Genomic DNA, 10,274 nt, shown 5'->3' with positions numbered 1-10,274 from the left:
CCCTACAGACTCCCTTCTGCTTGGCAGGGACACCCTTGTTTACCTCCCCTCTCTTGCCACCACTAGGGAAGCATGGCATGCTGTCTTTCCCTCTCACCTTTTCCAGGGTGGCCCTGTGTCCCACGCTGATCAGTGTCATGCCCAGCTGAAGGCACACACGGTACAGGTCATGCTCCACCTCTTCTGTCAGGGCACTGGTAGCTTCATCTAGCACTGAGAGAAAAGTCATAAGCCACAAATTCTCTCCTGACCAGACATCTCCCCCTTGGCAAAAGAGCAACAAGTGCTGAGAACATTTCAGATAGTAACTGGAGCTGACCAAAAGCATCTGCAGAAGACAAGTGAGGAGAAGCCTATGGACTCTGATTTTCCTCTGGCACAGCTGGTGTCAGCAAACTGGGAAAGCTACCTTTGCCCTTACCCACAAGCCCTCAAATCTACTCAAACAGCACTGTCTACCCCATTCCTCCCCCTCAACAGTTACCAGACACTGCCTTGTCCCCTCCATTAGGAAAGCCAAAACACAACCTTCCCAAGGCAGGCTGTGTGCCAGAGCGCCAGGCTGAGCAGCAGCCTTTGCATCCCTCTGACCCCACCTGGAGCAACCAGAATGGCCTAAGGCACTTTTTTAGCACTGAAGGGTAAATATTACAGATCTAGAGCAGATAAATTCAATTTGTTTTACATAATCTTTACAGCTTTCAGTTTGTGATCCACTGGTTCCGTCTGCCCAGACAACACCAAGCTATGCAGCAGGCTTCAGGAGAAAAGAGGTACTTACATGTGGCTACTTGGTACTGACACTGGCTTTGTTCACCCACCCCGGCACTCATGACAAGTCCTCCAACAGTCCCATGCCAGCTCCCAGCAGTCTAGATATACAAAGGTATTATCCCCTTCTGCTAAGAAGAGCTGCTTCTGTGGTCTCTCAGGACCCTTCCTCTTGCTGCTCCTTATTTTCTTTTGCCACCTTATATCTAAATTTCCCACATCGCTTCCACAACCCTAGAGAGGTTTAAAAGCTTCAGCTATGGCAGCTGATGGCATGCTCCCTAGCACACACACTTCTTTACATGGCAACTGGTGAGCATGCTGAAAGGGGGCTCTTTCAGATGCCATCACCTAGGAAGAGAATGTCTTATACACAGCATGTTGACTTACTACCCTCCACAGATATTGAAATGTTTTCATCCCTGAATGCCCTGTGTGATACACTGCTAAAACAGCCAACACAAAGCCAATTCCTAGCAAAGACGGGTTTTCATGAGCTGCCTTTGTACTAGCTTCTCTTTATACCAAAGGGCCCTTCCTTTCCTCCACCCCCTCCATGTAGTTTCAGTCACTCACTTACCTGCATATTTTGGCTGGAGGTAGAAGAGCCGTGCAAATGAGAGCCTCTGCATCTCCCCTGGGGACAGGATATCATACCTGCAGCAGGGTCGAGATTCAAAATCTCCCTCAAAAAAAGAGCTAATTTGCTGAAGAGGTTATGGCTGCTGAGTATCAGAAACATCAGCAAGCAAGTGTCCCTGTGTGTCCCCTGTGCCCTGTCCCCCCCCCAATGGATGGGCCTGCAGAACAGCAGGGCTGGTGATGTTTTCACTGACATCTGGGACATAAAGACTTCACCCCTATATAAGACTTCACCCCTAATAAAGACTTCACACTCACCTCCCACAGGACACAACTGGACAGAGATATTCGTAAGTCCAGCAGTAATGTGCATTTGCTTAGAAGAGTTCTCTGTGCAGAGAGGTATAGGACAACCAGCCACCACCTTTCAGACACTGAACACTTCTACACCACTAATTCACTTCTGGGACAACTGGCAGCAGACCACCACGTGATACTCATTCAGCACCATGAACAGAACCTGGGGGAGCAGCTGGCTTTGCTCAAAGGGCTCTGATTTTGCAAGGAAATATGTGTATAAAGGGGAATTCAGGTGCATGAGTAACACAATTTGTAACATGAGAATTAGATAAAGGTGACTCAGTCAAATGTGAGGTACTTCCTATAAGTAATGTTAAACAAATGAAATTAAATACCATCAAAATACAGTTTTTAAAAGTGAAATTCAGGACTGTGACCTTGAACAAGCTGTTCATAATATGTTTCGTTTTTCATGTCTCATGCTTTTTTATTTGATTCGCCTTTATCTCATCATTAATTTTTCATGTTACAAATTGTTTGACTTGTACACTTGAACTCCCTCTATATACAGTTTCCTTGTAAAAATCAGATCACTGTGAGCAGAGCTGCCGGCTCTCCCAGGTTCTGTTCACAGTGCTGAACAAGCACCACCTGCTGGTCGGGACCCAGTTTTCCCAGCAATAAGTTGGTGGCATCCAGTTGTACTTTGCCCACCCAGAAGAAATCATACAAATTCACAGACAGCGAGCTCCTTTACCAGTTCCAGTCCACCTGTTCATCCAGTCCTCCAGCCCTCGCCAACAAATCAGTCTGCAGAGAACACAGCAGACTTGTGAACACAGCCCCAACCCTGTCAGACAACAGCCCTGAGCATAACCACCCCCCCCGCTACTCTTTTTTGTCGCTTGAGCTGCAGTTGCCCCATCCCTACTACTCTGCCTGTCTCATAGACAGTCCAGTCCCTGCTGCAATGTCCCGACACATGTCCAGCACAAGGTCACACTGTGCTGCTATAGAGCCTCATCCTCCCTTTCCCCACTGATGGCACCAGGAAAGAAGGCAGCAGCACTAGTGGGGACTCACCAGTCCAGCCAGCTCCAGGAATCGCACAATTCTCTCGTCATCTGCAGACCCTAGGGGAGAAAGCAGTAAAGAATAAAAAGAGGCAGGGGGTGGCGAGGCCACAGCTGCAAGGGGTTGGTGGGAGAGGAGGGAAGGACTGGAAGATCTCCTAAGGTCCCGTGTAGTTGACTGTTTTGCTGTATGAGTCCTGAGCTCTGGCACAGAGCTCCCAAAGACTGATTTTTCTTAAAAGCATTAACTATGCATGTGAGCAGCATGCCAGGATGTAGCTGGGCTCCACAGATACACCTGAGGCTTGGTTCAGTCCATGGGCACTGACAGACACAACCAGAACCCAAGGATCCAAGCTTCAGTTGCCAAGGCCCTGTCCACCAGCCACTGGCTTATGGCTGACTGCCTACTGCATACTGCAGGTAGGGGAGTCATGGGATCAGGGCTTGGGTAACAGCCAGGAAGAGGATCCTACATTGGAGGGGAAAAATTGCATGGAAAACTAGCTGTGGAGCAGAGCATACACCTGAGCGGGTAGTCAGCAGCTATAGAAGCTGAGCAGAAGGGCTGTGCATCTGCCATGGACCTCTCTGAAGCTGCTGAAGAGTCACAACAGTATCTGATGGCTGCAGTTGCTCTCTGCAAGACTGTGACTTCCAAGTGTTTGAAAGCAGCACATAGCACTGCTTCAATCAGAATCTTAAACCTGGACATCTGAAAGCTGCAACAGGTCACATGTAGTCTGCCTTGGAAAGAGGGAAGGGCAGAGAAAGGATCCACATAGTCTGATCTCAACAGCATGCAAAGTCCTGGGATATCATTTGAAAAAGAGGTTTAGTGAAAAATGGAGGTGGATGGAAAACAAAAAGGCAAACGTGGCTTGTCCAAAGGCAGGTTGTACCAGACATGTACCCCAACAGCAAGTTTAGAAAGCAGCAAGGTGCCACAATATGTGCCTAGTACAACATGCAGAGCACAGCCAGCCTGTCCTTACTGCATTAAGAGAATATATTCTCCTCAAGAGGCAGGGAATGCAGAGACTGACCTTAGTAAGGTAAATCTTCCATGAAAAGCAGACAGCAAAAAAAGGGAAATGGATGAGTGCTCTTGTCAGGCATGGTAGGGTAGAAGTTGCAGTGGGTACACATGACAGGGAGCCGACACCACAGGGCTAGCTAATTGCTTTGATGAATTTGCACATACCTGAAACTGGGTAGATCTCCTTCAGGGGATAAATCACCTGTTTAACAGACCAAAAGAAGCCATGTCACAGGGAGCCGGACACAGCCTATCACAGATGCAACAGCAGTGTCATGAACTCAGGCACAAGGGAAGGATCAGCCACAGGCACCCTCCCTCTTTCCTGCAGCACAGAGGTTCCCAGGGCAGAATCACAGCTGGGAGCAGAGCCAGCCCCCGGGCTCACCTGTTCCCGCAGGCTTCCATCGGTGAAGAAGGGTCGCTGCGGCAGGAACACCACGCCCCGGGGGCCAAAGCAGGTCAGCATCTTGATGCTCCCTGCACAGAGACACACTCATGCCAAGCCTGCAGCACCAGCCAGCAGCTCCCTACCACCCCCTTGTGCAGTCCTGCCCTGCAAAGTAACCACCAAATCCCAGAAAAGGTAGATTTGCAGCACAGGGCAATGCGATGAGCACTGAGACACAGTATTCTTTTTCAGAAACTTATGGCACTTGGCTTGGATAAACATACCCTGCACTGGATACAAAATTGACTGTATAGTCAAGGTTGAAACAGTAGTTGTGAATGGAACTAAATCTGGCTGGTGACTAGGGTTCAGTACTGGGGCCTCTTTAATATCGTCATTAACGATTTGGATGAGGGGATTGAGTGCACCCTCAGTAAATTTGCAGATGACAAAAGAATGGTGGCTGTGTCGATCTGCTGGAGGGTAGGGAATCCTTACAGTGGGACTTAAACAGGTTGGACCAATGGGCCAAGGTTAATTGTATGAGATTTAACAAGGCCAAATGCCAGGTCCTACAACTGGGTCATAACAACCCCATGGTAAGCTACAGACTTTGGGAGGTGTGGTTAGAGAGCTGTAAGTTGGAAAGGGACCAGGGGGTATTGGCTGACAGTCGACTTAAAATGAGTCAGCAGTGTGTGCAGGTGGCCAAAAAGGCCAATGGCATCCTGGCTTGTATTAGGAACTCAGTAGCCAGCAGGAATAGGGAGGTGATCATCCCTCTGTACTTAGCTCTGGTGGGACCACATCTTGAGTACTGTGTTCAGTTCTGGGCACCTCACTTTAAGAGGGACATAGAAGTGCTGGAGCATGTCCAGAGAAGGGCAACAAAGCTCATTAAGGGCCTGGAGCACAAGTCCTGTGAGGAGTGGCTGAGGTAGCTGGAGCTGTTTAGTCTGGAGAAGAAGAGGCTGAGAGGAGACCTTATAGCACTATTCAACTACCTGAAGGGAGGTTGGAGCAAGGAGGGAAACGGCCTCTTCTCCTTAGTAAACTGTGAAAGGATGAGAGGGAATGGATGGAAGCTGTATCAGGGGAGGTTTGGGCTAGATGTTAGGAAATATTTTTTCACTGAGAGGGTTGTCAGGCATTGGAATGGCCTGTGGTGGAGTCACCATCCCTGAAAGCATTTAAAAGGCATTTGGACCTGGTCCTTAAGGACATGGTTTAGTAGTTGACTGTGGTGTTAGACAAAGGTTGGACTGGATGACCCTGGAGGTCTCTTCCAACCTAAACATCTTATGATTCTGTGAAATAGAGAGATGTGTGGCTCCAATGCATCAGTGACACATTCACTTATCACAAGGTGGCACTGGCTGCACACTGCACACTGCCATCTTCCAAACTCAGAGCAGCCCAGGATGGGAAAGAGAAGGCTGTGGCAAGCAGAAGTCTTTACCTCTTGTGCTCTCCCAGAGTCCCCCAAGGACCCTCAGGAGAGATGTCTTCCCCGTGCCAGTGTTCCCCACAATCATCACACTGTTTCCTTGGGAGATCCTGAGGCTCAGGTCCTTGATGAGGAGCTTGCCAGAGGATGGCACCGAGAGTGTCACTCGTTCCAGAAGGAAGCCTGTGTCCCTTGGCACTGGTTCCTCCCCAGAATGGCTGCTGGATTACCACCAGGACAAAGGAGAAGAGATCTGCGTGTAAGCCATCTTGCTGAGACTGACAATGATCAGGCATCTTGGAGCTCCTGTGTCTCTGTGACAGCTGTTCTGCCACACACATCCCAGGAATAACAGATGGCAGGGAGCACTATCTGCTCCAACCAACTGCATGCAACAGGCTGTGACACCAAGGGCCACCTCCATCCCTTATCATCCCCACCCTCCGGCATTTAAGCTGCAAGCCAGCCAGTTGCTGAGGGAAGACTCACCCATCTGAATCCCAGCTGGTTTTGGCTTCTGAGTAGTTATTTTTTTTTCTGCCAAGGCTCAGCAGGGTCTCCTGTAGTTCACCAATCCTGGTCAAACAAGATAATGCATGAATGCCAGGAACAACTCTAGCAGCCTCTTCACATCCATCCTTGTCTGTGCTTGCTCACAAGCAACTGTGTTTCTTATGTATTTAGCATAAACCTAGCAGTCTGGTCCCACCCTTCCCTCTCCTGCAGAGACCTGCCCTCAGAGAAGCTCACCTGTGTGTGTAGCCAGCTACATCAGTGACAGTGCTGGAGAGATCTATGAGCTGGCTGAAGCAGCCGATGAGGTAGATGGAAACAAATGCATTCTGGGGGGAAATCAAATGGCAGAGCAAAGGTCACCACTGAGCTGGCACACTGCCCCTTCTTCCATGGCTGAAGGGAGGCAGCCAAGGAGTCCAGACAGTTTTCCATCAGCAGTCCCAGCAAGATGAAAGAGCAGAAAATTCACCCACATAGTGGGAATGAAGGAGACGATCATATTCACACAGAGCACGACTTCCCTGCTGAGTATAGCAGTTTTTGCCAGGTGGACACATCTCCTGCCACCCAGAGATGGTGTTTGCAGAGCACCTGCTGGTGTGCCCAGCACACTCACCCCATCCAAGTCACACAGACTCATGCCACCAGCCCTGTGCCAACACCATACATGGCTCAGAGCAGGGTGCCTCAGCCTGCAGTGCCCACACAGCTATTTTTACTTCTGCATTCTCTATCAGTTGAGTAACTGGGTACAAGTCAGGTGAGGAAGGCAAACAAACCAGCTCAGCCTCACAGGTGGCCAGGCACACAGCAGGCAGGGCATAACCTAGACATACAGCACTGAGTGGACCAAATCCCCATGCACGCTATGGAGAGTCAGAGGCTTTCTGACCTCCTGTTTTATTTAGACACAGAGGTCAGAGTTAGGAAACACTTAGGTAAAAGGGCCCTTCACAGCTCTCATCCCCAGGTTAATCATATACCAGGTGGCTCTCAAGTCCCATTTCCATGCCACTGTGGCTAGGAACAGTCTAACCTGAAAGTCAATTACTGCAAATTATCTGCCACCAGTCCCACATGAATCCTCCATCCTCAGAGCCCACTCACACTCCACAATGGGGTCTGGGAGATCACCTGTAGCTCACCTTGCTGACAAGTGCACTGAGCTCTGTTGGACTCAGGCCGCTGTAGACCCCAGAAAAGATGGGAATAGCAATAACCACGTAGCTCAGGATGCTGCCCAGGTAGTCAAAGGTGTTGATCCCAACTGGGCAGAAGCACATAGAAAGAAGACAGTGAGTTAGGGTGGGAACCTCTGTTCCAGCCATGGGACAAGTGCAGCACATGAGCCTTTTTAGAGGAAGACCCATCGTCTTGCCTCAGCTTTTCATGATGCACCAGGGCAGAATACATTTTGCAGGACAGCACAAGCATTGGGGTCAAAATCCATTTGCCAAGCAAAGAGTCCCTTGGAGCAGGCTCCTGAGCAGAGCCCATCCATGCACACAACTCAAGAAAGAGCATGGAATAAAAGCCAATTTGACTGCTCGTTTCTATTCTTCAGGGGCCTGGCTGACACACAAGAAACAGAAGGGAGGGCAAAAAGGGGCAAGATGGTTGGCAGTGGAGTCTTTCTTGAAGCACAGAACAGGCAGAGAGACTTAAGACTCCACACTTTCACAGAGACACCTGCATTGAGGGCCCTCCCTCCCTTACTTGGAAGCTCACTACGTTGGAGAGATGAGGAAAAGCTGTCTTGATATTAGTAATTTATTTAACACCCAAACCTGGACTTGGTGACAACAGAAGGGAGATTTTCAGGGCACAGCTATGTTCAAGCAACAGGCTCTATAGGAAAGAATTTTCCACAGTTCTCAATCACATATACAGAGCCTTCTCTTGACCCAAAGCTCAAGCCCTTCCTGGCCACCAAACACCTACCCCACAAAAACCACGGATTCCTGCAGATTCCCCTTTTGGGGCTTGCATTCTCTGACCTAGCCAAATCTTCCACAACTTTGCTCTCTCTGAGGCTTTTTCATAACGGATTCCTATGTGGGACTGCAGGAGGACTGCAGGACTCTGTTCACACCCTCAGGGCTTTCACAAGCTAGCAAGAGGTGGGAGAGAAAAAACCCAGCACTGCTGCTCTAGCAGTAGGGCTCCTAAGCCTGTGGGCCACCAAAATGGAGCTACCACACACCTCACTTAATCCCCAGAACTCCCCACTCACTGTGTAGCCACAGCTCCTTGCCTATCAGCTCCCTCTGCGTCCGCAGCAGACTCTGCAGCCTCCGGTCTGTGCGCATGTGCTCCACTCGCCCGGCCCTGTAAAATAATATCATGACATACCACAGACATCCTGGGAGCACCATAATGAGGTCAAAGCAGAGGCTTTGGAAAGGGTCTGGCACCTTAGCCTCCGAGCAACAAGCAAAAGCAGGAACTGAACAGCCAGGCGTGCTTTCTTGAAGAGTTTCACCAAGAAACTCTGGCTGAAAGAAGCAGCCCTCCAAATCTCTCCAGAACCCAAAAGCTGCTGCTGTTGCCTGCAGGAGGAGGTGAGGCAAGGCCAGAGATCAGCGAGGCCCCAAGCTGCAGCCATGTGCATCCAAGGTCAGACACACTTTTCAGGCAGAGCCTGGTTGGGAAGAGGGATGGCACTCCTACACAGCTGGACCCAAAAGGAGAAGGCAGAGGTGAGTCCAGGAAGTGACAGCAAGCCAACACCTCCTTGCACGGCCAGTGGCCCCAGTCCACCTCTTCCCACTCCCCACCCTGAAGGAACAGAACAAGGACAAGCCCCAAGCACTGCAGCCCCCAATGCAGGCGACCTCAGCTCCACAGCTCTCCCTTTCCCTTAAGTATCTCTGCAGGCACTGGGGCTTGCCCATCACCTCAGATGTCAGTGATGCTCCCAGGGCCAGGCTGAGCCAGGAGCAAGGAGGCACATCTCAGCTACCAAACACCACCTTCAGCAAGCATGGCAGCTCCTGCTCCTCCAAGGGCTGGGCTGCCCTCAGGAGGCAAAATGCAGAGAGAGCTCCACATCTCGCTCCAGACTTCCACCTGCTGCAGCAGCTCTTGCCCCTGCCACCCAACACATGCTTGTGCCCATCACAAACCCACACCCCAGTGTGGCTGAAATGGGGCAGTTATTAGGGCCCAAGCAGACAGGGCCAGGAGCTTCATTATAAAAATATAGTAAGATTTTTTAAGAGTCTCAGTTCTAAAGATTCATGGTTTTTAGAAAAATAAATTTCCTTTCTCAAAAATCCATCTGCTTAGAATTCAGTTTGGCATTACTGCCCCACAACTCATCTCAGGTAACTAATGAGCTGCAGTCTTTGCTGCTGAATATTCAGAGAGGACAAAGCCTTGGACACAAGGAGTTAAAGATGAGGAAGGGACCAGAGACCAGAACTATTATTTCTTTTGCAGATGCAGAGATTACTGTATTGGGTTCAGCTTTTTCTCCCATTCAGTTCACTTTTAAAGCAAGTTTGCCAAAGGCCTAGAAACCAATGAAGTGAACAGGTGACAGTGCTCAGGTTTTGCTTCTCCCTTTCTACGAAAACAATGGTTACACAGGTGAAAGAGGACGAGATCTAAAAGATTCTACAAGCTAGAGATGTCTGGCAATCAAAACCAGCCATTGGCCATATGCTTCTCCTCTTACAGCATTCTAGGAACATAGCCTTTTTTAAAAATTCCTGTATTTTTAATTAAGATTCATACCACAAGAATGCCTGGTTCTGTGCAATTCAATTACATTCTAGTTTCCCCAGAAGTGAAGCTTTTCTACTAAATGAACTACACTGAAGTAAGATATTCTGTCCTTTGGTATAATTCACTTTATACCTCACTTCACTTATACCTTTGGTATAATTCACTTTCCATTTTCTACTTCGTACTAGAATGAAAAACTTCCAAATTGTGAGGAAAAGTACAGCAGCTTAAATAAGGGCATGTCATCAGAGTGTCTTCTCTACTAAGAAAAAATATCGTCAACCAGAAAGAAATGATCAGTGCACAAAAAAATAACTCAAGAGTTGTCAATGCAAACCGAGATTGATTTCAGTTATTTAAATCAGAGTTTCCTGCCTGTCAATATTAATCTTTATGGAATCACTGATTTGGAATCAAAGTGGTTTG

General features: G+C 48.9%; 1 protein-coding gene across 20 annotated transcripts in view; it reads right to left on the bottom strand.

The window, feature by feature from the left end:
- ABCD4 (ATP binding cassette subfamily D member 4) overlaps positions 1-10,274 on the bottom strand; it is a 37,819-nt gene that overhangs the window by 21,673 nt on the left and 5,872 nt on the right. For 18 of the 20 annotated variants that reach the window (XM_071746008.1, XM_071746013.1, XM_071746012.1 and 15 more), the window contains 11 exons: positions 8,353-8,447; positions 7,265-7,386; positions 6,354-6,445; positions 6,093-6,179; positions 5,616-5,824; positions 4,154-4,245; positions 3,931-3,967; positions 2,737-2,786; positions 2,411-2,463; positions 1,352-1,428; positions 98-213 (listed from right to left, as the gene is read on the bottom strand). In XM_071746008.1, coding sequence (XP_071602109.1) covers positions 98-213; positions 1,352-1,428; positions 2,411-2,463; positions 2,737-2,786; positions 3,931-3,967; positions 4,154-4,245; positions 5,616-5,824; positions 6,093-6,179; positions 6,354-6,445; positions 7,265-7,386; positions 8,353-8,447 — 1,030 coding nt within the window. Of the gene's footprint in view, positions 1-97; positions 214-1,351; positions 1,429-2,410; positions 2,464-2,736; positions 2,787-3,930; positions 3,968-4,153; positions 4,246-5,615; positions 5,825-6,092; positions 6,180-6,353; positions 6,446-7,264; positions 7,387-8,352; positions 8,448-10,274 lie in introns of those variants that run through there. The other 2 variants (XM_071746007.1, XR_011726310.1) reach the window with 2 other exon arrangements.

This window comes from Heliangelus exortis, chromosome 5 (assembly GCF_036169615.1).
Source record: "Heliangelus exortis chromosome 5, bHelExo1.hap1, whole genome shotgun sequence".
Classification (NCBI taxonomy): domain Eukaryota; kingdom Metazoa; phylum Chordata; class Aves; order Apodiformes; family Trochilidae; genus Heliangelus; species Heliangelus exortis.
The sequence above is the reverse complement of the archived record's forward strand: the minus strand, read 5'-3'. Positions and strand labels throughout refer to the sequence as shown.